At 39.1% G+C, this 26,794-nt stretch overlaps 1 protein-coding gene across 3 annotated transcripts; it reads left to right on the forward strand.

Annotated features, from left to right (window-relative positions):
* The first annotated feature begins 58 nt into the window (after positions 1–58).
* On the forward strand, positions 59–25,821 carry CLPTM1L (CLPTM1 like). 3 transcript variants are annotated; one of them, XM_058419383.1, is made up of 18 exons: positions 114–321; positions 1,224–1,324; positions 2,666–2,855; positions 3,606–3,748; positions 5,649–5,727; positions 9,841–9,958; positions 10,427–10,521; positions 11,534–11,618; positions 12,972–13,075; positions 14,459–14,524; positions 15,489–15,539; positions 16,081–16,163; positions 17,938–17,972; positions 18,258–18,313; positions 18,401–18,445; positions 21,523–21,638; positions 22,834–23,342; positions 25,673–25,821. In XM_058419383.1, exons 1-17 carry the CDS (start codon positions 148–150, stop codon positions 22,916–22,918), a joined length of 1,626 nt encoding a protein of 541 aa, XP_058275366.1. In that variant the 5' UTR covers positions 114–147; the 3' UTR covers positions 22,919–23,342; positions 25,673–25,821. The 3 variants fall into 3 exon arrangements, with proteins under 3 accessions (XP_039910530.1, XP_058275366.1, XP_058275363.1); XM_058419380.1 differs by lacking the exon at positions 25,673–25,821 and adding an exon at positions 23,819–25,107; XM_040054596.2 differs by lacking the exon at positions 25,673–25,821 and having other exon boundaries at positions 59–321; positions 22,834–25,107.
* Positions 25,822–26,794: the final 973 nt, after the last annotated feature.

Here is a 26,794-nt window from a genome sequence, read left to right on the forward strand (position 1 = left end):
GGCCTCGGCGCCCGCCGGAAGTGACGGACGGGCCGGCGGGGCGGGGCGGGGCGGGCGGCGCGTGGGGGATGCGCGAGCGGCGGCGGCGGATCCCGAGCGGGGCCGCGGCGGGGGGCGGTGGCGGCCGCCGCCATCGGCGCTGTCAGCATGCTGAGCCGCAGCTCCTTCACCAGCCTGGTGGTGGGCGTGTTCGCCGTGTACGTGGCGCACACCTGCTGGGTCATGTACGGCATCGTCTACACGCGGCCTTGCCCGGCGGCGGCGGACGGCGCGACCGGGGGATGCGTCTGGCCCTACCTGGCTCGGAGGCCCAAGCTTCAGGTGAGCGGGGCGGGCACGGCCCCTCGGCGCACCGCCCGAGCCACGGGCTCCTCGGCACCACCCCTGTCCCTGTCCGTGCCCTCTGTCCCTGTCCGTGCCCTCTGACCCCGATTCTGCCCCCTGTCCCTGCTCCCTCCCGTGCCCTCCCGGTAATGCTGGGCCTTGTGGAGAGCTCCCTTGGCTGGTGCACGGGTTGGACTTGGGTTCGTGGTTTTTTTATTGATTTCGTATATCTGCTGTCACACACGTACTGATTAGGGCAGCGTTGCAGAGGAAATGCTGGGCCTGTTTAGTCTAGAGAAGACTGAGATGGGATCTCATTAACTCATATAAATGTCTCAAAGGATGGGTGCCAAGGGGATGGTGCCAGACTAAGTGGTGTCTGGCGACAGGATGAGGAGTAATGGCCATAAACTAAAACACAAGAACTGCCACTTCAGTGTGAGGAAGAACCTCATTATGTTGAGGGTTACAGAGCACTGGAACAGGCTGCCCAGGGAGATGGTGGAGTCTCCCATCTGGAGACATTCCAAGCACATCTGAATGTGTTCCTGTGTTACCTGCTCTAGATCACCCTGCCTTGGCAGGGGGTTGGACAAGGTGATCTCCAGAGGTCCTTTCCAGCCCTGACAGAGACCCTTTCCTTTACTGACAGGGTCTCTGGTTCTGGCTCCACTTCCTTCAACTTCCAGAACATGTCATCCCATTAAAATGTATTTAGTGGCTGTGTTTCTGCCCCCAAAAGGAGCTGAAATACTTTTTTTGAGAACACTATTTTCTTTCCCTGTGTATACAACCTTCCTGCAGCTGGGAGAATTAGTGGAGTACCTATACTGTAATTGTAGTGATGCATGAATTTATTTCCATACTCTTAATTTCTCTGTGCTGTGTTTTGATTTCAGTTAAGCGTGTACACTACCACACGGTCAAGCATTGGTGCTGAGAGTAGTATAGATCTCGTTTTGAATGTGGAAGATTTTGATATTGAGTCCAAATTTGAAAGGTAAGGATCTGGATCAGTAGTATCCAAGGTACCAAAGTTCTTTGTTGCATTCTGAAGTGTGCATCCTAACTAGGAATTACATGAAGGCGAGGTAGATTTCACTGTTGATTAGCTTGGATCAATATAGGCAAGCGTTTTGCAGAAGTGTGCCTTGCTTATAATGGTAAAAATTACTGTCCATTGAGAAAATCTAAAGACAAATGTGCCTGGAAATGCTTGAGACTTGCCTCTGATCACATAGGTAGATGTGATTAGATCACTGTCTATGCATTTTGTTTTGTTCTTAAGTGCTGTGGCGTCAGACCTGGAATGGGACTTAGATGTCAAACCATGTTCTCCTTTCATGTGTTTTATCAACGTGCTCTTCCATAACTACTTCTCTGCTAAAAATCACACGGGAAAACCTTCTTTTCTGATAGTCTAGGGTTTGGGGATCTTCTGAAGGGATGTTGGTGCTGACTGTGCCCTTTGAGAAATTTTTAGTAGAACATGGCACTCCACATATGCCTCTGAATGATTAAAATGACTGGAACTGCTTGTTTTGTTCTTCATATTTGCTGTCTCACTTTTGTTTTGTTTGTTTGTTTATAATAATTGCCCCATTCTTGATTCTCTTATCATAGTCTCCAAGGTTATTTTACTCTCTCCATTTTCTGTGACTAAAGAGCTTGTTGGTTGCAGTTTAGGTCATTTTGAACTTCATCTCTGACAGACCTTACAAGAATTGTTTTACCTACAAAGTCTGCTAAGCCACTGAAAGTATTCAGAGCAGACTGAGCTGAGCAAGTCTACAGGAATAGAGGAGGCATTATGCAAGGGTGCAAGTAGGATGATTTCTTGGCTAGTACAAGGGGAGTGACTTCATGGTTTGGGGCTCCAGTTCACAGTTTTGTGCTTGGCATGCCATAGCTGAGAAGATACTTTATTAATGCAAAGTGCATGACAAAACTTTGTCATTTTCTTTTTAAACTTTGTATCGTGTATATGATCTGCGATGCATCTTCAGCACATGAAGGCTTTTTTTTTTGCAAGTGCAATCATAATAGTGGCCCTATGATCAGTCAGTAGAGGAAAGCAATAAAAGAATTGATGATGCAGTCCTGTTATCTAGGGCAATAAAGTAGAAAGCGGACAAAGGTGTAACTATCTTAATATGATAGTAAATATTTGGAAATGCATATATTGTGATATGTACTGGAGTATAAGAAAAGACTCCGTCCAGCCATGGAACATGTTAGCCAGAAGTAATTGTTGTGTTCCAGGCAATCCAAATGTTTAGTAATAGCCAAATATTTCAGCATGTGCTATGTCATTTCATAATATATTTATTTTGTATTTTAGGACAGTGAATGTCTCTGTACCAAAGAAAACCCGAAATAATGGCACATTATATGCATTTGTATTTCTTCATCATGCTGGCATTTTGCCTTGGCATGATGGTAAGCAGGTGCATATAGTGAGTCCTCTGACCACCTACATGGTCCCCAAACCTGAAGAGATTAATTTGCTCACGGGTGAATCAGCCACACAGGTAGGTGTGTGTTCCATCTATAGAAGAACATCTGCAAAACAAGTAAATTCTTTTACAGACGCTTCTAGTGTTAGTGTCTGCTGTGCTTTCATCTTTAAACTAATGATGATACAACAGAAAAAAAAATCAAAATCTTCTTCCTGATTACCCTGCTATTAGCAGACCACTTAGCAGAGCAGAGGCAGAGCTCTTTAAAATGCTGGCTAGTTATTAAAATACTTCCCTAGTTAACAATAATGGCTTCAAATTTTGGTAGAAATACTGTATTGCTCTGTAACAGCATGGTGCTGCTTTCTGTAGTGACTTGAATTCATGTGAAATAATATGCTTTGCTGTTGTAAAATAGCAGAATAAGATATGAAGACAAACAGATAATATTTGGTTGATCATCCACATGCTTTTGACTGTTTTGAAGTAACATCTGATTACCATACAGTCCTGATTTCAAAGTGATTTTTTCTTATTAGTATCCACATTCCCAAGGTATGAAGGTTAATTAAATGAATATTCCTTCTTGAGGAATATGGCTGTGAATAGACACTGAAGTTTTTCAATGTCAGATGGTTGTAGGCCTTTAAAATCAATTCTGTCATATTTGAGCAAAATATTTGATCTGGTTGAAATTAAGGTAAGTTGTCTCTTATTGGGCTTCTGGTTTTTAGTATAGTTAATGACTCCCTGGAGTTAGGTTATTATTCTATTCCAAATTTTGCATTGGTTAACACTATGTATTTTTGTTCTTTTTTAAAGCAAATTGAAGCAGAAAAACAGACCAATGCCCTGGATGAACCTGTCTCTCACTGGAGGTCAAGACTAACCTTAAATGTCATGGTGGAAGATTTTGTGTTTGATGGATCGTCCCTCCCTGCTGATGTTCACCGTTACATGAAAATGTAAGTCGACTTAATTTTGTCAGATATGTTATTATAAACTTAGGGCACATTTCTTTAAAAATCTTCCTTGACCTTCTTTAGTATTTTATGTTTGAATGGGCACCTAGAGACAAGAACAGATGCTCTTAATGCTTGCATTTTGATAGTGACAAATTGCTGCTACAATATTATGTACTAGAAAGCCTTATTGGAGATACCTGGTTCCTGGGCAGCTCAGAGTTTAGGATACTTTTTCTGTGTGCAGTTACCATAATAAGGCAAAGCAAGACTAAAAAGACACAGGTAGAATGCTACAGCAGACTTCAAACCCATTTGTTCTCCAATTGTCCTTCTGGCCTTCAGAGCAATTGCCATCCCTTGACCCTTTCTAATTATCCTTCATCTTACAGACTGTACAAACTGCAAGTGCTGAAGAGGCACAGCTGATCTCCTAGGATGTCTTTTTTTCACCCTTTATTTTACTTTGATAATGTGTGTTCCTGTGTTATGTCATTTTCCTCAAGGAAATACTAACAGACGGAGATGGGGTTTTAGGCCTCTAGGTGCAGGCAGTAGCTTTTGCTTGCAGCTTGCTTCAATCACTTCCAGTCTCAAGCATGTATGTAGTGCTGTGTAGGCTTGTGCTGCTGTATGTTGATGCCTTTCTCTACAAGCAGCCTCTTAAATCCAGAAGTAGTTGGTTAATCAGCAGACCCTGGGGTTCTGGGATAGCTTTCCAGCCAGAATAGATAGACCCATAAACAAGAAGGGGTTGTTGGACTGGGGTTGATGGACAAGGAAGTTTTTTCTGGTTGATTTTGCTGTTTTGTTACTGCATTATACAGGAAAATAGTTTGGATATGAAATAACCTGCTGCAATTTCACTAACAATAGCTTTAATCATAGTTATTACATAGATATCTAAATCACTTCAGTTAAATAACCAAGCATTATTTCTGAGCCTCAGTTTAATACTTTTCTGTGTTACTGTTGCACACCGTGTGTTTAGTATGCAGTCTCTCTTACCATGCATAGAGACTTCTTTCTTTTGTCAACAGCTAAAATTCAACTTTCAGGCTTTAAAAATCTCCATGATGCTACTTCCATAGATTTTTAACAAGAACATCACATGTAGATAACTGCTTTTCTGGTGAAGACTTATTATTGAAGAATTTATCTCTATTAGGGCATTGGGCTAAATGCTTTTCTAAGATGCTGACAGAGCAATTGCATGGAGGTCATAATTTGCTAAATAACTTTACAGTAACCAATTTGATGGACGGCTTGAAGGCTAGGAAGTTTTTATTGGATCCATGCAGGTTGGTGAGGTGGTAGAGCAATCCAAATGAGAGCTTCTGTAGATGGCAGAGAAGATTTCTGCTCCTTGTACAGTCCGTGCAGTAGTATCTGACCTTCCCATTTGTGCATCAGCCATCACATTCATGGTCCCATGTGGGCCAGAACATGAGACTGATGTCCTGCCAGGCACTGATCCATGGGGGAGATGGTGGAGAGGTGTCAGGGTCACAGGAGGAGGGGATATTTGAAACAAAGGATACAAATGTATGGCAGTAAACTGGAGCATGTTTCGCTTTCACAGACTTTTAAATTTCCCTTGATCATGCAAAAGCTTCAGCATCATCACAACCAGTTTCATTTGTATTTTTATTTGCTTATTCTGTCTTTCTACAGAAGAGTGAAAACAAACAAAATTTTTCAATAGCAGTATCTTTCAGTGAAGGATTGATTCTAGGCTAGTGGCTTATTTCTTGCTGTGTGTTAAAAGAAAATGTGCCTGAAAAGATGGTGGGAAATTTCTGCATGGGTAGATCTGAAAGTGATGAATGAGTGCTAATTTTGAATTAAAGTAGTTTTCTTTTTAGATCACTACAGTCATAAAATCCATGTTTAAACATCCTAGGGTTCAGTTGGGGAAGACAGTGCATTACCTTCCAATATTATTTATTGATCAGCTAAGCAACAGAGTGAAAGATTTGATGGTGAGTAATAGAATACCTTTAATTACATTTAACAGTTTTAACAGTAATCTTCAATGTTGTTTTAATTAAGATTTCCTCACATGTTGTTTGCTGTAATGAAAAAGGATAAATCCACAAAATGATTCAATGACCATTTAACTTAATGTGACCTACTGTGGTAACTGCAGAAGCTGGATCTGGGTTTTGAGACTTCTCTCTGGCAGAAGTATCTGTCAATCACTGTCTTCTATTCCACCAAAGATGTTTGGATTCCATTGCTTCTGCCTTTTGGGTGGATATGGAGGACATCACTATAGCACCAGAAGTGGCAGGAGCAGTCTCCTCAGTTTTTTGACTCCCTAATATGAAGAAGTTGTGTTAGAATCCCAGAGTTGCTTCTCATAGCTTCCAGGCATATTGACAATATCCACATGTGATAGTGGAGCTACACTTGAGACAAGTCAGTAGCTATTCTCTTATCTACTCAAAATTCACTTGTGGTTAAATTTCTCGGTGCTGCTCTCTATCATGTTAGAGTAACTTGAGCACCTGAAAGTTTGGTATTACAGTATGTCCAATGTTTTTGTGCACTCAAATAAATCAGAACTTTGAAACTTACGTAGTGGAATTACAGAAGGATGAAGTTGGATGAGATTTCTGGAGATTGCTAGTCCAATGCCTCTTCCCAGAGTAGGATCACATGGAGTGAGTTTCTCAAGACCTTTCCAGTTGAGTTTTGGTTATATCCAAGGAAGGAGAGGCCACAGCCTCTATAGGCAACCTGGTTTAGTATTCAGTCACTCCAGCAGCAAAAAAAAAAAGAAATTCTGTATTCAGTTTTTGCCCAACTCTTGTCTTATAGGAAATCATGCAGTTCCTTTGCTAGAGGTTACACATGGCAGTCCCATGTACCTAAATCATGTTGATCTTAGCAGCTCTTAGTTAAGCCTTGCTATTCTTTTCAGTTGCACTGACTGGAGTTTGGTAATTGGAGTTACTGAGAACAACAGTCTTGGGGAATGTCTCAAAACTGTTGAATGAGCACATCTGTATTACGCATCTTGTAGCTGGTAGCCTTTGTAGATGTAAACTTCCCATAAACCTTCTAAATTGTCTCTCCAATTCATTACTTTAGCTCAGACAAAGGATTTTGTTACTTAGTGTTCAGGATAATCTTTACGAGTTTGTGTCCCTTCCATCCCAAATTTGTACAGCACAGTAAATTCCTGAGCATTTGTTACAAGTCTTGATAGCAGATAGTTTTGTCCAGTATTTCTTTAGATACACATTTGTAATGTCTTTATCAGTGGTTGTTGTCCTTTGTTTTATCACAGCTCATCCAGTCTAGTTCAGTACATTCATGTGAACTTCCAACTGGTCATGTACCCTGTTTACAAATAAATTCAGCATTCTCATGTTACTGATGACATTCCTGCAGTTGTCATGCATGTCTCGGTTAATACTGTTGTAACTCACTGCCTTAGAAAGTCATTAAAGATCCTGGGAAGTGCTGCCAACACTATTCCACTAAAACCTGCAAACTTCCCCTTCAGCACAGGCTTATGTGATGTCTCAGTAGTGACTGGCCAAACTGCTCTCAAACCCTGCAGAAAGAGTGCTCTTGTAGTAAACATTCTGTGAGAGAATAAGGGGTAAGTGATGAGCAGGAAAAGAATAAGGGAATAAGGTAACAGCTTTTGTGGAGCCAGGTTAACATTTGACTGTAAATAGGGGCACAGACAGTGTCTGTTTTCTATGCCTGACCTAAATTCATGGAGCTGAAGATGTGTTTTTCCTGCTTGTACTGAGCTGTATAGAATGTCAAATGACTCTCATTTTGATCAAGGTGTAGGTCTTCTGTGGTAAGTACTAGAGTCTGGAGATTAAGTGTTCCTCAAATTCTTAATTGCCAGTGCTGTGGTTTTGGGGATTACAGAGATTTTAATAAAGAGGTAACTTTAAAATTCATACCACTGAACTTACTTGCAGTGTTTGCAAACTGTCTTGTAGTATTGATTAAATAGAGTGCTAGAAGTAATGTGATGTTCTGGTGCCATACTGCAAGAGTAGCTTGTATTGCAGGGACTTGGTCATTTTTAGCTTTCAAAAGCTTTGCAACTGTCACACTCACATAAAGGTTGTGAGGCACCACTTGTGGGCTTTTAGTTGTTTATTGAGAAAGAAGTCATTCTTCTAATCTTACCTTTATTTTAGTTTGCTTTTGGTGTGGGAGAATTCCCATCTCTGCCTTCTATTGCAATCTGATTTTTTCCCTACACTACCCATAACTTCTCCATAGTGATTCTTTGCAAAGAGTGCGTTTGCCACGTCCTGCTTACCCGAGCATTTGCAAAATTTTTGTTGCTTGTTCATCCTCCCCAGATAAAATTTCTTTTCCCTTTCTCCCATAAATGTTAATGCTGTCTTTGATAGACTGAGAAATTGAAATGAGACAAATTGAAGCAGTCTGGAAGATGTTTATATAGTTTTTGGTAAACATCTGTAGAATCTTGAGTGTGTTTTCTACAGTCAGTTTTAACCACACTTGATTTTTTGTTCATTCAGTTCAGAGATCCCTGACACTGTTCTAGTTTCTCAAGCTTTTCTCTCTGTTGTATTCACAGAACTTTCTCAGCTTCCCTTTTTGTCCCTCATGTGCCTGCATGTTCTGCCACTGTCTGAAAAGCTTGCAGGGTCTTGAGAGGGTGGTGAAATTGAGATTTGTTTGTACTCACTGGAGGAAAGACTGAATGTGAGAATGAACATAGCCCTCAGTTCACATCTGACGGATAGTTGGAGAGCCTAAAACCATGTTCTGTGTTTGCAAGAGTCAGAAGCAGCCCATTCGCGTCAGTTAGGTGTCAGTTAACTAATTACTGTGGAAACAGATGCAGTGTAGAGTAGCAGGTCTGAGATGGGGATTATGATTGGGAGTAATTAGGATCCTGGACCAGCAGATCTTGAACGCTTGCAGAGTGCCTGTCAATGTGAAGTCTTGAGCTATCCCTGGAAATGTAAAACATGCTGCCTGAACTTGTACTGGCAGTAGCTGCTGAGTATTCTAACATCTGGGAGGACAGGGGGTTTTTTGGTTTTTTTTTAAACCTGTTTGAGAGTTGGATATGAACAGCTGTCATGCAGAAGGACCTGAGATAGATGATACAGTAGGATTAGCAGAGATTTATTCTTTGGGGTTCAGGAATAAAAATTTTGTGACACCTCAGATCCCAAAGTTACCTTACTTAGCTTTAGCTGTGGTGTGTTCACTAGTCTGAGCTAGTGGCATCATCTTGCTTCCCCACTGTGGTATTTCTTTAGCGAGATCCAGATGACCGCCGATGGCAAAAAGAAAGAGCCTGCTCCCTCACGGGGAGGATTTCACAGCTTTATTCTGGAGTCCTGCTCCTGCCGGCTGGAGTTCTTTCCCCGTCCCTGCCGATGCCAGAGTGCCAGCCCCTCGCCTGTGCCGGGGCTTTTTCCCAGGGGGAAGGGCCCAGAGACAGGGACAAGCCACTGCCCAGTCAGGGATAAGGTGGGAGTGGAACGGAGTTGGGTTACATTCCAGTGTGGGGAATGGGCGCAGCCGAGCAGGGACAAACCACGGGATACAGTTCCTAGGAGGACAGGGGAAACATTACAAACCGAGTGAAACACAATAAAAACCCAATTAATGCGCTACAACACCCCACCCTTCAATTTCTCTCAAAATCACACTCAATTTAGTACATTTGTTACTGTGGCCTTAAGGAAGCAATTTGTTTGTTGGTTGGGTTTTTTAATATTCTAGTTTAGGTAATCTTAGCATATGCATTCAGAGAACTGTCAAAAGAATTGTCTTAAGCACACGCTTCCCACTTAATGCTGCCATTTCATGCATTTGTATACAGGAACAGTGAGGTTGCTATAGGAACTTGAACAGAACAAACCGCTAGTTTAACATTCTTGGGAAAAACACAAAGACTTCAAGCATGGTATGGAAGTCTAAGATCTTATTCCTTTTAAAAAACGGTTCTTAAAATGGTGTGATTAAATTATGGTGTGATACAATCACTTTAGTTAAAAAAATGAATGTAAGGTAAGGAATTGTTGCCATTTTTCTACTATTAAAAATGAAAACTTGTCTTTGAAATGCAGGTTATAAATCGTTCAACAACAGAGCTACCTCTTACAGTGTCATATGACAAAATATCTCTTGGAAAACTCCGATTTTGGATCCACATGCAGGATGCTGTGTACTCCCTCCAGCAATTTGGTATGCTTACCTTTAATGGCTTTAGGCCAAGAAACCACAACTAACTCCTCAGTTTGTTTCTTTTATGTGCACAGATGACACTTTTTTTTCTGGGTAGTTAGTAAAGAGATTCAATACTACAAAGCTTGTGTTGTTTCTCCTTTAGTCCGAGATAAAAATATATGTTGACATGTGGAAGGGAACAAGAACACAGAGGGGAATTAATCATTTTTAAATGGTTTAACTTACACATTGTAATTGTGTAAGTTAAAGGCTTGTAACTGGTGTGTTTTGTTTATGGCAAACTAAATAACTTCCAAAATACAGCTAGATTAGGATTTTACCAATAAAGCTTCCATCATGTTTTGGATTTATGATTCCTTAACAAAACTTGTGCAGGTGACATAAGATTTCTTTCATACTGGGCTTGAGCATAACAGCAATGAACTGTCTGGTACTTCCTGCACAGTGACTTCTTCTTTTTCATAGGATTTTCAGAAAAGGATGCAGATGAAGTAAAAGGAATTTTTGTTGATACTAACTTGTACTTTCTGGCTTTGACATTCTTCGTAGCAGCATTCCATGTAAGTGGTTTTAGTTTTTAGGAAGTACATAATATGAAAAAAAAAAAAAAGAAGAGGGAGAGTGTGTCTGACTTTCAGGTGTTTCATTTATTAAGAATTATTCTTGAAAATAGTAATTTCAGTAGAGCAATGGAAACATTTTCTGGTACAAGTCAGCTATATTTCTAATACTACAGAGTTAATATAAAAATCTCAAATAAGGCAGAAATTGGAGATAATGGTACAGAAACTAGCAGTCTTGACTGCAATATAAAACACTACCTTCATTATCACTTTTTTTTACATTGTTGTTGAACCAAAGCCCCTAGAATTAGTATGCCTATCAACATTGGTTCAAATTTTGTTGACTTCTCAGTTCTTATCACTGCGGTGGCATAGCTGGGGCACCTATATTGGGGTTTGAGTTCCTGACTTTTTTTTGATACTGCTTTTTTTTAGACACTGAAGGCTTAAAAGAAATACCAAAGACTATTGAATGAAAATGCTGAAGGAAATAAAAAAGCTTCCTACAAACAAATTGAATTCTAAAATGTCATGGAAGTTTAGGTCAACTTAGGGACAAAATACAGAGGAAACCTGGCTTGCTGTGTTGTAGGATGGTTTTTTCTAAAGTTTTGGTCTTATCCAAGTGTAAAATGACTATCAATCCAATACAGAACATTTTTAGTTTAATTTACTATGCTTTTCCCTGGTCTCTCGAGGAGGTGTGTGGTTCCTCAGGGTCCTCAGTCTTCACTCTCTTTGATGAGTTGCCCTGTCTTTACAGGACAGTGATTTGTGCAGTAGTGCAATGGTAGTATTTGAAATTGATCCTGTTATTTTGCACTGCTTTTTAGAACCTTGGCTTCTACAACAACTTTTCTTTTTAGCTTTTATTTGTGAGTCTTAATTTTCATTTCTGGAGCTTCTAAGAAAGTTTTTTTTTTAATACCATTTTGAATGCACTGTTAACATTTTCAGTCTCTAATTAGTGCATGTTTCAAGCAAATGAGTATTTGCTTCCTATTTGCAGCTTCTCTTTGATTTCCTTGCATTTAAAAATGACATCAGTTTTTGGAAGAAAAAGAGGAGCATGATTGGGATGTCCACAAAAGCAGGTACAGACTAGAATGCAAAGTGTTGTCTGTGTGCTGTGTATTTTGTGGTGTGTGTTTTCAGTCTTGCTCTAAGTTGACACTGTAGGTTTACAGAGACAACAAAATGAGATGGTTTGTGTAGGAAGAAGAGATGGCTGAAGTCTACACAGATGGTTCTTTGTCAGTTCTGTGTTCAGGTATCACTTGAGTTTAAGCTCTTGTGTCGCTATGGAGGTTTGACTGTCTTGGAACTGGGAATTGGATTAATATTGAGTTAGTTACCATGTTTTCCTTGCTGAAGGAACAGAGAAGTACTTTGAGAAAAAAAATGAAGACCAAAATAAGTTCTGTGGGTGGAGAAAATATGCTTTCATGGGTAATGCTGTTCTGCAAGTCTCTTGTGTTCCTTGTAGATAACTAAAGGTTCCAAAATATTTGTGGGTGGAAAGTGCTGTATTGTAATGCTCTTGCTTGATCTAGGCTTCAATGTAAACAGGAGCAATAGAGGCTCCTGGGGTGGGGGAGAGCATGGGAGGGTTGGCTTGATTTGTGTATTGGAAAGATGAGAGAAGCATAGTGATCTGACATCCTGCCAAGCCTTCCTAGAAACAGGTGAAGGTTTTTCCAATAGTTTTTTCCAATTTTGATTATGAAGCAAAATTGTAAACCTGGAGTTACTTGACCTCTGAGACTATCCCTAATTCTATCATACTTACGGATGGATTAAAACATGTAAGGAATGTCAATACCAGGGGAAAAAAAAGGCATTCTAATTTATGATGAACAACATGTTTTTATCATGTGGAGATTCCATGTATCATTTTTATGAGTGCATTTGTTTTTTAAAGCAGTTGTACTGCTGTTGGCATGTGTATGCCAAAAAGTTCATAAAAATTCAAAACAATCCATGGAATTTCAGAAATAAGAGTCAGTTGCCAGTTTCAAAGCGCAGTAAAGTCAAATTCAAAAGACCTGAAATTTACAAACAATGAATGAGTTTCAAATACTGACATTATATTATCTCACAGCCTTTTAGCTTCCTGGAGACAAGAGTCATGAGTGTAGCTCCTAATTGTACTCATATGTTGCTTCAGTACAGAAGTCTTCATTAAATGTTCCAACTTGCTTTCATCCCCTGTAATAAAGATTGTATAAAATGTTCTCATTCCCTATTTGTCCAGAGATCACTGGCTGTTTCTAGGACCACTAAATATATCAAGACATACACAGAAGAAATTCATGCTTAAATTGTGTAAGACAGAATTGCACTAAATAGGCCATCAGTCTTCTGTCATCTCAGCTATTCAGTCTTCTGTCATCTCAGCTATTCATTTAAATATTAATAAGCCTTCCATTTTCATTTTTTCTGTCTAGTGCTTTGGCGGTGCTTTAGTACTGTGGTAATATTTCTTTTCCTTTTGGATGAACAAACAAGTTTATTGGTACTGATCCCAGCAGGCATTGGTGCAGTGATTGAGGTGAGTTGTTAAAGCTGTAGCACCAGATACCAGTATTTGCAGCCACATCCATAGTTCATAGTAGTAAAAGAATGCTAAACTAGTTACTGGAAAATTCTGCTGTAGCTTGCATGTCTTTGCCTTTCTGTGACAGAGAAGACTTTGTCCCTTTATCAAATAACTAAACTGGAAGTATCAGTTTTTTCTGGGATGATCCAGCTGATATTGTGGAAACCAAACACAGAATGATGCTGAGGTTCCACCTATCACATCACCTGATAGGCCTCACTCCTGGCCAAGCAATTATAGCCATGTCAACAAGCCTACATGGAAGCACTGTCAAAGAGCAGGCTGTGTGCCCACAGGCAGTGCCAGTATGGAGGTGACTGGGGAAGGAAAAAAAGGAGGAGACTGCTGCCTATGTGCAGTGATTCCACAAGTCCACATCTAGTCGGTGGGTTTTAGGTAACACAGCTGTCTCAAAGTGATAGCAATCATATGGACAGTACATCTCAGGAATTTGTTTGCTAGGAAGAACTTTTTCACACCTTGGAGTTAACTCCTGTTTCTCACGCAGTACAAGTAGTGACATTGATTCTGTAAGAAATATTTTCTCACTTGTATCAAAGATAGCAGTAAAGGATTGTCTTTAGCCTATTCCCCTTTTTTTTTTGTTTGGAATATATGGTGGGTGAGAAGAGAATATTGGTGTATCTATTGGTAAACAAATGAAAAGTTAAACAAATGAACGTCTTTCACAAAAAGCTCGTCCTTGGGGAGATGTGGGTAGTGTATACAGATACACTGTATAGCAGTATGGGTACATGAGTAAATGAGTACATGAGTAAATTTTCAGGTGAACTGAAACTTTTGGTTTAAGTTAGGGTCAGGCTGTTACAGCTGTATAGTAAGTAAACAAATAATTCAGCGGATTCACTCATTTTTGCTTGTAGTCTACTACTGAAATGTAATGACCACGTAAGCACCAACTTTATCGTTGTTACGGGTTCTGAGGCACCTTAATCAAAGGCACATAGAAACTTTTTTGGCAGGTGACTGCTGGAATTTTCTAAATGCCTGGCCTGGGGTGCATATTGGTGCTAACCCCACTTAGACACTGCAATTCCGATATCCTGGAATGACTGCGTTACTTCACTTAAACTACACCATCTGATAAAGAGACTTAATAGTGCAGGCTCACAATGTTGTACTTGCTTGATGACACAGCATTTGGTTTGTGTAGACACAGGCAGTGTGTGTTGCAATCAGGCTGCTACTGCTTTATGCAATGGGTGATTAAAATAGGTATTCTGGAATATTGATTCTAATTTTCTGAATCCTTCATAAGATGTTCCTTTGTATAATAGTCTTTTTATGTGCATGTTTTGTCTTTGCTAATCACAGCTCTGGAAGGTGAAGAAGGCCTTGAAAATGACAATCAAGTGGCAAGGTTTGAGACCCAAATTTCAGGTATAGTAGACATTTCCCTGTTAATGATTACACTCTTGAGTCATCCATCTGTGCAACTTGACTTCTAGTGAAATGAAGATATATATATATATATATTTTTTTTTTTTTAATTATAAAAGTTTCCTGTGTACATCTCTCTATGAATGGCTTAATCCAATAGCAGGATGAGCATTTTCAAACCTGTTTCTTTCTTTGAGTTCTTCAGAAGAAGCACCTATTTGTATGTATTTATGGTGCATGAAACTTCAGAACTTCTCTCTCAGTCCTACTAAATCTTTGTAAGTGGGACTGTTTTATGTGATATCATGTTTTGAAATAAGAAACTGTCTTTTTCATGAACCTGTAGGTGTAACTTTTCTCCATTGTGGAACTAACAGATGTGGCATGTTCTGTGTACAGTACACTCTTAGATGATTCTTCTGGGTAAAATGAAGTGCTGAGACTGCAGAACACGCAGGGACAATGTGCACTCTGCACTGAAAGTTTATCTTGGTGGTAGAAGAAACAGTTGTCTAATATTCAGTGTTTCTTCACAAGAAGTGCTGGGGTTTTGTGTCTGGAGTGACTGGTGGCTCTGCTTCTTCCTGTGTCAGTAATCAAGGAACTGTGTTTAAGCAGGCAGAATTTCTGGACTTGTGGAGATAATCCGTAACTGACCTCTTCACGGTTATGGCTTTTAATAAATTTAAAACAAATTTTTAGCTACTTGACTTTGCTTTTTGAATTCTGCTGTCTCAACCACATTTTTCTAAGCAAAGAAGTCCTAGAAGTTTGCTGTAAAATATGAGGTTACAGGTTAATCTTTTTGCCTCCCCTGTATTTAGTAGGCTGCACAGGAGACAAAATACGACTCTCCTGTATAGAAGCTTTTAAAAGCTTTGTTACCTGCTTAATGTAGGGAGTTGGACAGCAAGTGCTTTCCCCCTATGTTCTGATGTGATTATGGTTTTCATATGTGTTGCAGTTCGGTGCATACAATGACTCTGAAAAGAAAACTGAGGAATATGATGCCCAGGTAAGAGGGAATCCTATGACTTCGGATCTACAAAGTCTGTATGTGTCAGTAAAGGTTCATTCTGACAATTTATGGAAGGAAACAGTGAAATAGTTCTTTTGGTTGTTGAATCTGGTTGAGGTGTTGCTCTGAGAAGCAAAATTGCAAGCGACCTACATGCAGAGAGACCTGAAAGGGTTACCACTCACAAATTTGAAAGCTGATATTTGTTATTTTTACTGAAGGAAAGTTCATATAGTTCCTGATTTCTGAAAGGAGCTGAGCATAGGTGACAACATTGGTGTTAAGTAGGGAGCTACTTTTAGACACTGGTCTTTGTGCTGTCTCTTGCTGCCTATGCTCTAAGGTGATTGCTTGTCTAAACTGGGTTTTAGAATTTTCACCACCACCACAAGTAGAAGCATAGTGGAAATCATGGCAGACATTTGGGAATAGAAGAAGATTTTTCAGGAAAAAATTATGTGGCTGTCTTGTATTTAATGCCATGAAAAATCCATTGATACAGAATGTGAACTAACAAACCATTTTCCTTGTCTATTAGGCTATGAAATACTTGTCATATTTGCTCTATCCACTGTGTATTGGAGGTGCAGCTTACTCCTTGCTGAATGTCAAATACAAAAGGTAGTGTAACTCTATAAATGATCTTATATGGAATTGAAACATTCCCCCTTTTTTCTATATGGTTATGGAAATCGGTTGTTAGTTTGATGCATAAGCCAGAAACTGCTAAAGTGGAAGAATCTAGATGGTTTTTTAACCTCCTGTAAGCAGCAGGCTTACAGGAGTAAGTAACCTGATCAGACTTTAGCATAGAATTCAGTAGTTTGCATACATGTCAATCAGAAGAGGAAAAAGAAAGCTGCCAGTGTTATTCAGAGGACCAGTTGGTGATAGGAGAGATGAAAGGAATTAAGGGTTGAACCTGTCCAATAGCAGAGAGAAGCAAAAACCTTCACAAAATTATTTGCTTTGAACAAGAGGCTTCTCTGTTCCCAAATACGATAGCTACGATGGTGAGCAAGCAAAAGCATTTTTGAGAATGGGCTCTTTATTCCTTTAGAGCCATGGACTTCCTGCAATATCGTAATACTTCAGCAAGAGCTGGACACTCAATATTTCATGAACAAATGAAATCCTTGTCCCCTTTCACTCAAAATAGCTGTCTCCTTTTGTGTTGGTGAGATACAAGCGAGTGTGCGGTCATGAGACTTTGCTGTAGGAAAAACCTGCAAAGACAAGCCTGGTGATGGCCACGTAGGCATTTTTTATAGTCCTCAGGCCCAGATGGGATAGGAGAAAACAAGCAGTAATAGTTTTTCCTAATGTTGATTTAAGCTGTTGCTGCATACATGAACTGTAACACTCATACTAGAAACTGGGACGATTTCTGGGCTATTAGAAAAGCAGTTCTTTCAAAAGTTTTTTGTCTTAGTAAGCAGCTAGCAAATATGCAGCATTTTAAAATTCTGCTTTTCTGACAAAATTCTTGAATTAGTTTAGTATTCCAAAATACTATATTTCAGGTTTTTTATGAGCTACAGCTTAAGGAAGTGAAAACAATTCACATACTAGAATTCTTGCCATTGTTAAATCGGTGAGGAAATGTGACAGAACAAGTATTCTTAGCAGCGGATTATCCTTTAATCTTGGAGGCATTTTTTGATGCATTCTTTAAATGCTTGTAGATTACTGAAATGCTGCTACTACTCTAAGATTGCTATTAATGTGTCAGTAATACGGCAGTGCAAGTTTAATTTTAAATGATGTGACCAGAGCATGACAGTTACTAGCTGTTCTCAGGATTGTGAGCAGAAGTATGGTATTCGATCATTGTCTGCAGCATTACCGTTACTTTGTTAAGATTGTGCTTCATTGAACATCTAAGGAGGTTATTAGATGTAAGGAAGGAAAAATGTAGATTCCTTGTATTTACTTTTTTTTTTTTAAAGTACCTACTGTTGTGGTTTGCAGTGAATGGTACTTGTTTGAAATTTGAGAAGTCCTTACTGTGCCATATGAAGTGACTCTTAATTATTTAGAATACAGTGTTACCTTAATACAGTCAGGGTTCAGAGCACAGTATTACATGCACAGTATTCTTATCTCATGTCAGTTACCTGATTATCAACACAGAAGTCTTAAAATGGTCTGGACAAGTATAAAAACAGGTGATAAACCTCTCAAAACTTCTTGTATGGACTGATAAGCATCACTTGCTTAAACTACCTTCTCTGGAGCCCCTCCTAATCCAAGGAAGATGAGAGGCATTTAGTTCTTGTATGGAGTAATTTGTAACACAGCCATTTCTTGGAGTAGTCACTGTGCAGTGGTGTATAGGATGTGTTATAATTTTGGCTGAAGAGAAATATAACTGTACTTTCATCTTCATTTGTAGCTGGTACTCCTGGTTGATTAACAGTTTTGTCAACGGTGAGTCCCTTCTGTTCTTATTTCTATTCATGTTTTTTCAAATGAAGACCAGGACTCAAAAGTAGAATATTAACTGGATCAGTGTAATACACATCACTGTAATACAGTAATAACTTATAATTATCACGGTGATTGAAAAAGGGAGAAGAATCAACCCAAAGTGAACAAAAGAATTAGATGCATCTTCACTCTTTAGGAAAAAATGAGTGCAAATTACTAATTATGAAATTACAGTTGTGTGATGAACATCTGTGCATTTATTTGTTTCCCATATTTCATCTTCAGGAGTGTATGCTTTTGGATTCCTGTTTATGCTGCCCCAACTATTTGTAAACTACAAGGTAAGATTGAAAAGTGATGAAAGTCTTACTTTTCTAGTCTCTTCTTCCAGGCTTTATTACAATTTGATTTTTTTTTTCTATTTCTAGATGAAATCTGTTGCACACTTACCGTGGAAGGCTTTCACATACAAAGTAAGTAAAACTCTAATTTTAAGTTGGGTACAGTCATTTTGAAAATTAATTTCTGTAAGAAGCAGCCTAATAATAAATAGCTTAAGGATGGCAGTACTTTTTCTGTTTTAAGAACTAAACTTGTTGGCAACTGTCCTTAAAAAAACCACACTGATTTTCATTTTTCATAATGACTTCCATATGATGAGAATACTTGCACCCTAGTTTTTATGATAATACTGCTTCTTGTACTGTCGGCTGTCTTGCACAAGTGCAGATTTTGGTCTTGCAGATAAATTTATCATAACTTATCTCAATTAATTGCATTATGTTAAGAAGATGTCAATGCATCACTGACCAGGGATAGTTCTCAAGAAAGAGTTAGGAATGCTAAAAGACCTTATTTTGGCAGGTTGCAGGAGCTACCAGAAACTGAAGTAATGTACATACTGTTCTGTGCCAGGGTAGTAATTGTGAGCTTAAGGGCAAAAGTGAGGAGGAAGAGGAGCTGCACTGTGGTGTCCCCACTGCCTGGACTGTCCTGGTAGGAAATAATGCAGTGCTGCAGCCAAGTTCAATAGCAGACCTTGGAGGGGAAAGTTAGTTTATTTAAAAACAAAATCAGGTCACTAACCCTTTGATAGCTGTATATCCACAGGCACCCACTTGTGTGTGCAAGTGGTTTGTACAGTATTCAAACACCAAGGTGATAGACCCAAGCATCCTTGTCAGGATTCCATGCACTGATAGGGATAACAAGGGACGCCCACTGTTGAGTTCCCATGTCTCCTATGTTCTCCCTCAATTAGCAACTAGAGGCTAGTTTTGTTGCTGATAGTTTTGAGCTGATAGTGTTTTGACTATCATTTCCCACCAATCCCGGTCATCAGGATTTTTGTACTGTGCTTTGTTTTCCTGGTCTTTGTGTCCTGAGAAACTCTGGCTGGATGTGCTGGGATCAAGACCATGATGCCATCACTCTGTACCCTTTTTACTTGTGCTTCCGCTCATAAATGCTTTCATTTTTCCTTTATGCTGATATATTACCATTCTCCAGAACATCTGTACTTCAAAGGAACAGTTAAAAACTGTTCAAGAAATGGTGTCTAATTCTGAACAGAAGATTTGGGACAAAAGAACTAAAACGTATACATCTAAAGAGACTTAAAAGGCTTTTCCATTTCTGTGAGCCTATAGCAATTGTTCTGCTGCCTTACTGTTTTTAAGGAAACAGGGTGTATCTAGGAAAACAGATTGAAATGTAGCTGGTAGCAGAATACAAATAAGCAGTGTTTGATGTGGAAATAGAGACAATAATAACAGTAAACAGAGTATTTCAGGCATATACAAGGCAAATCAGCATGTTTCTTAAGAGGAGGGAGCAAAAGGTATATTAGTGAGGTAATTTCACAATTTTACTTCACCAAAGAAAATAACTGAGCAGAAACATCAGCAGTTAAATAAACAACAGAGGGAGGTTACTCAAGCAAATAACCTTTAAATCAGTACAACCTTGCTCAACAGCCTTTTCTTACAGAGCATTTATGGTTCCTGCTTAGATGCCATAGGCTACCCACAAGCTTGTGTGTGTGGAGAAGTCTATTTTTGTTTTCAATTATGTTTAATTTAGGGAGCTTTGGAGGGAGTATTTTACTTTTTTTAACGGATATTTAAAGTTGCTTGCTCTCTTCTTCACTTGAAGTGGAAAGAAGAGTCTGAGGGCTCACGTGTGATCATTGTTTTATACAGCTTCGTTGGGCCTTTTTTTCCTTAATTTGAACTCTGAGTTTCCAGTTTCTGTGGGTTTTATGTTTGTGCCCTCCATCATTAATAAAGAGTATCTTCAAGTCAGATAATCTCAAAAGAAAATTATCCAGTCTAAACACTACTGGGTAGGCTGCCTTGGTGCATTCACTTGAAGTTGCTTACAAAGACTGCCTGTGTGCCTGTGTGCATTTACCTTTTTCTTCCTGTTGTCACTGTAAGATCACTCACTTGGGTGTTGACTTGGAAAGGCTGTCTTTTCCAGGTTGCCAAGGTTTTTATTTTTGCTCCATGACAAACTTTTGCACAGGCTTGAGAAAGTGCCAGCCATATTACTCAGTCACTTCAGATTGATGGATTTGTTCTGACCTGACAGAAAGAGCTGTCCTAGTTGTAAATAATCAGAACTCTGTCCTATCCAACAGCCTCATTTTCTGCTGGTATTTTCTTCTGTCATATAAATGTTGGTTCATTTTGTAGAGTGAGTTTTGTGCTTACATCACTTGCCCCCTTCTTATGGTATGGATCGGTGTACAGCTTGCTAAACTGAAAAGAGCCTCGTAACTGGGTCAGTTTATTAACCCAACAGTGAATATTCTTTGCTGGTTTTGTTTCCTAATGTTTTTAGTGAGTTGAAACAGTTCATTGCAACATGACTACTAGAGCTGGTGCACTGTAAGGGTTGATGTGTGCAGCCTCCCTGTAGCCAAGAGCCAGATCCAGAGGAGTTGCCTTTTGGTTAAATTACCTTTCATTATTGCTGCAGAAATAGAGCCTATAGTGTGCCTAGTTGATTGGAAATGGTGTAGAAAATTATCTATCCCTTATTCAAGACATGCTTACTTCCAGGAAAGCACTGAAAGTATTTTAAAGTCTTTCCAAGGCTATCAAGTTAATCTTCTTAAGAGCAATAAATTAAAAAAAAAATTAGACAAATTTCTACAGAAGATGAAAGTGAAGTGACATTTTGTAAATCTTGTCATTTGAGTCATGAATGAACAGAAGTCTGGGGGTTTTTCCAGTTTCTTTTGAAGTTTTCTCTGAAATTGAGTCTGTGTTTTTCTGCTCCCATGACAATACTCTCATTTACCTGAAACAGTCCTACTTCCTTTTTACTTGTAACTTGTGCTCTGTAGTAGACATTATGGTCTTCATTAAAAGAAGGCATTTTAAAGTTTGCATTAATTAGTTTTGCAGCATAATCTTTAAGTGTTGTTATAAATATGGAGGAAGTCTGTGTTCCCACAGAAAAACATAGGAAGCTTCTTATTTTGTATGACTGATGACTTCCTTTCTTCACAGCCAACTGAAGTGTACTTTTCTTTTATTTGTAGGCATTCAACACCTTTATTGATGATATATTTGCTTTTATCATCACTATGCCAACATCTCATAGGCTGGCCTGCTTTAGAGATGATGTTGTGTTCCTGGTCTATCTCTACCAAAGATGGTAAAACTTCCTTTAATATTCACTACAGTTTGTACAATGCTACAGTTTGCTATAGTTGGTTGTAGTTGTTGATATAAAGAACTGTAGATTGGGATAGACTTGGACCAGAAGTTTTGTACCATAATAATGTACAGTATAATATAGTATGGTCTGGATAATGTTAGTTATGTATACGTCTAGTGGAGGGAATGGTGAACAGGGCACCCTGCAAAGGAGATTTCAATACATATAAGAGGAACAAAAGCATTTTCCCATAACTGACAGTAATCCTGGACATGATACAGAGTAGTCAAAAAATTCCTCTTCTCACAGGACTCAGAATTTTTGTCAGTTGCCCCTTTCTCCTCCCCACAACATCCTTTTCACCAGATTTGGAAGTTGGAAACCCCACCACCCCCCAAAAAAGAAACCCAACAAAAAAAAAAGAAAAACCAAGTAAAACCTACCGAAAAAAAAAAAAAAAAAAAAAGCTGAGACATAAATACCTGAAGTAAGGGGACCTAGAGAAATTCTTAAGCTTGTATTCACAAACCCACTTAGTTCTGGGCTTCTAACCGCTGCTGGGGGCCATATCTCCATATGCTCTCCAAGGTACTCTGAAGAGCAGTGGTAAAGGGTGTTGTCTGATGGGGGACTGCCCTGCTCTGCTTTTCTGTTTATCTGATTTGCAAAAACAAGTTACCAGGTTCTCTAATAAGTTGACTCCCTGTCGAGTTTCAGATTCTTAAGTAACTAAAATCAGATGGGGAAGAAAGCTATATGCACTAGTTACGAAATACTGTTCATAGTGAGGTTACAGAAAGTGTGTTCTTGTTCCCAAGAATAAACATCTTTGTTTATTGTTATTTTTGTACAAATTAAGCGGTCAGCAGCTTCTGATAGGGGCTGGGCACTGGTTTCAAGTTTGAGAGGTATCCTGGATTGCTTGGGAAGAGACTCCAGCCAAGCTTTAGGGGAGCTAATACATCTCTTAAGAGGTTCTGTTATGACACAGGTGATTGAGTCATATTGTGAGTCATATTGTGAAGATACATCTGTACAAATCTTTAAAGATGTTGGGGTTTGCCACAAATGGGAATAGAGAATATGATGACAAAGAAATTGACTTTTAAAATTAAACATCACAGAACTAATTAATTCCTTCAGATAAGAGACAGTAATGTAACTAAAGATTTGGGTTTTTTTTTTCTGCCAGGCTTTATCCTGTGGATAAGAGCAGAGTAAATGAGTATGGAGAATCATACGAAGAAAAGTCAAAAAAAAAAGCTCATAGAGAATAACTAAGAACTGATGAAGATTCTGACCCCTGGACTCTTACTTGCTTTGTGTATTACCTGGTTTTAAGGAAGGAAAAACTTATTCAATAAGAGTATTTTTTAAGCTTATGACAGTACTACATGGACAATACATCTATATTGCCAAAATCTAGTTTTGATACCCTCCTCTTTCAAGACCGTCTTCTGTCCTCACAAGGTCTACAGTCTGCCAGATGACATTATATGAACTTCCTGCATTTCAGCTTCTCTTCAGTGAAAACCTAAGCATCCTGACCATTGTAATTAAGATTCAAATCTGTGTTTTTAAGACAACTCATGAACTGAAACTGTGGTACCTGTGCCACTAGGCTTTGAAAACTGAAACAAGACACTGTGCTACAGCAGAATCAAGGATTGTTGCCAAACTGGGAGCTGTCAAAAATAAAAGGTATCATATTGGATTATATTCTACTTACAAATCATTCTCATTTGATAATGGCGAAAATGGAAATTGTAGAAATTGTGAATTTGTAGCTAAAAAAATATATTGTTGGAAATATATAAGGATAAGGTAGATGGTGGTGTTAAACTTCAAATTCCGCCACATTCTTGGCCCACAATATGGCAGAAGGTTTCAGTTTTCTTTAAATGAATGAAGGAGTGAAAAAACTGTAACATGATTTCTTTCAATATGTATGCAAGTTTATAGAAGTCCTTCTGCATTGTTGACTAACCTGATTTCTTGACATAGCAGGTATTCATTTAATGCAGATCATTGTTATGTGCTGGGAAAGTCTCTTAACACTTCTTAAAGTCTTCATCATTTGGTACTGCAGTGACCTACTAGGCCATTTCTGTCATGTTTCAAAGGGAGTAATTCCTCAGTTTTTTCCCCTCTCCCTCCTGCCTCATCCTATTTTTCAGATGAAACACACATCATTCAAATGGAATTATTTTGCTCAAGTACAAGTTCAACAAACTACACAGATACAGAGAAAAAAAAATAGCCTGGTAAAGAAAAATTCATACCTTTCATACGATTTAAAATCCGTACTCGACGGGAATGAAATTCATTAAGGGAGGTATTTTGATCTGTTTCTTTCAAATTTGTAAAAAGTAATCAGGTTGAATTATATACCAAAATCCAAACTCCACAACTATATCTAGAAACCACTTTTAAAAATTGTTAGAAAAATTTTAAATTTAAAAATCTTCAAAGATTTTTAGAAGCAAATTTCTTAGTAACAGTAAGGGAAATAGAGTGCATTCCTTTCAGCAGCAAATAAAATACAATTTTAAGACTCCAAAAGACAGAATTCTAGTTTCCAATTCTAGTTTTGCTTTGGTCAAGTAAGTTTACAAATAAACAATAATGATTCTTAAGTTTATTAAATTGCATGCTGTTTAACCCAAATTTGTCATGAATTGAAAAAAAACCTTGAAGAACACAGATCAGCTCCTGTGATCTGTAACTACTTTGTGAAGTGAATTTTATCCAGTTCTAATACTGCAAAAGTCTGACTGTATAAATATTTGGGTCCCAAAAAGATAAAGAAATTCGCCTGCCTATTGTGTTTTGCTACAGTCTACAGTCTTTCCTATACTGAAGTCCTCCTTAGACACTGCAGGCAATGGAAAGGAGTCTTGAAGTGAGTATTTATCTCATGTTAATGTCAAAGGATCTTTATGGTGTTAACTACAGATTATTGATATTAGCATTAAACACACCTGAGTAAGTCTATGCAAAACTGGGGTTGCATTGGCTGTGTCATGAACCTGTTTTGAATTTGTTTGGAATGAGCTCTTTGCTGTTAAGCAAACTAATATTTCACATTAAGTTAAATGTGTGTGAAAAGTTTTCCTGAATTAAAGAACGCATATAGCACATTCCCTTTTTGTGTCACTTCAAAACAACCAAAACATTGGTTTTTCTAGAGTTGCTTCTCCAAGTCCAGAATACCGTATTTGGGTATTTCTGATGTTTCATTGCTCATTTTTGTACACAGCTGTTGAAAAATTGCTCTTGCACCTTTACATACTGTGAGTTTACTGGTCTTCTGTCTTGCATTTCTTGGCATGGCCCTCATGATATCCTATACAATAGTCATAAAGTATATAAAATTAGAACATTTTAAGTCTTTAAAATGAGCAAGACTTTCCTGTTCAAGTAATTGTTTTATGCATTCCATTTCCAAATAAAAGACTTTGCATACGGGATGAAGAGTTACCTTTTGTTACTGAAAAGAAAGGTGGTAAAAAAACTATTAACTCTGGAGATACTGAATTACATGTTTTGACTTTCTAGTTGTGGTAATGACATGAGCTAAAAATGTGATTCTGTAAGTGAACCGGCTCTTGCTGGATAATCAATAGCTAGAATCTGTTCAAGTGTCCAAGAGTAACTTAAAAACTTCCTCAATTCTGTTGGGATTTACTGTTGTAAGCAACTAGGTGACCATCTCACATTCTCATCTTCATTAGGTTTGTAATGGCTTTGGAAATTAAAAGATTACTGTAATTCGGGGTTGGGGCTGTTTCAGAATTAATTGAGAAAACCATCTTATCCTTCTGGAAGCTGCTCTTGCCCAGGACTTAGCACTGCAGTCCTGATTCTCTAAGGACGTAAGTGACAAAAGGCAGCTGGCTGGACTCTGTGGGTGTAGATGGCCCGTGGCTCAATGCCTCTGAGCTGTGACAGAGACTGTGCTCTTCCTGCAAAGCTCTTCACTTCCATACCCTGCTGCTTCCTGCTCATCATTTCCTGCTGCTGTTTTCCAGGTGGTGACCCTTTGGATTTTTCTCCCCAGGAGCCACAGGACAAATGGATTTACAAACCAGCAGCAGCACAGGCAGGTTTTTCTTACCAGCAGAGCTCAAGAAGTCTGCTCTGCTGTGCTTGTGTCCCTCTGAAGCAGGGGCTGTGGATGCTGCCAAGCTGCAGCCTTGGCACTGGTACGTGTTCCCTTTTCACATGACTCTCCAGTAATTCAGCTACAGCACCTACAGCTCAGCAACAGAAGCATTAAGACATAATTCTGTAGTTTCTTTGCAAACACCACGCTTTCCAGTTTTTATGTTACAGCTTTTCCTTACAGTACGATCTAAAATAGGTGGGAAGGGACTTGGGGAGGCTGCCCACTACCAGCACAGCCTCTTATCCCTCTTACAAGGCTAATTATGCTTTCCTGATAGGAAAGTAAACCTCTGAGTGAATAAACCCTCTGAGTGAATAACTATAGGTATTGAGGAATGGAGCCAGAAAGAGCCCAGCCTTCCCAGATGCCCAGTGAGAGTCTCTGACTGTTCCCCCTCTCCCACTATGAGGAGTTTGGCCCTCTGTGAGGATTGATGCACTTTTCAAGTGGTTGCAGGGATATAGAAACAAGAGACTGAGGTGTTAGCATCCAAGGAGAGCAATGAGGATGGGGAAGGGGGAGACCTCATCGCAGCCCAAAACGTCCTTGTGAGGGGAAGGAAAGGGGAAGGTTCTGATCACATCACTCATGACCAGTGACAGGACTTTAGTAAACAGCATGAAGCTGAGTCAAGGGAGATTTAGGTTGGCTATTAGGAAAAAGTGTTTCACCCAGAGGGTGGCTGGGCACTGGAAAAGGCTCCCCAGGGAAGTGGTCACAGCACCAGCCTAACAAGAGTTCAAGAAGCATTTAGGCTGCTTAGGCAGATGGTGTCAGTCTGTGGAATGGTGCTGGGCAGGGCCAGGAGCTGGATTTGCTCATCCTGATGGGTCCCTTCCAACTCAACATATTCTATTTTTCTAATTAGGAATTTTCTCTTAGTATAAAGGGAGAACTGTGATGTCTCCTTTTTAAGAATATCTGGAGCTAATCAGTTTGCTTCAGCTTTTTCTTTAAGCTATTCTGTTTCTTACTGTTCCTTTTA

Source organism: Hirundo rustica, chromosome 1 (genome assembly GCF_015227805.2).
Source record: "Hirundo rustica isolate bHirRus1 chromosome 1, bHirRus1.pri.v3, whole genome shotgun sequence".
NCBI lineage: Eukaryota > Metazoa > Chordata > Aves > Passeriformes > Hirundinidae > Hirundo > Hirundo rustica.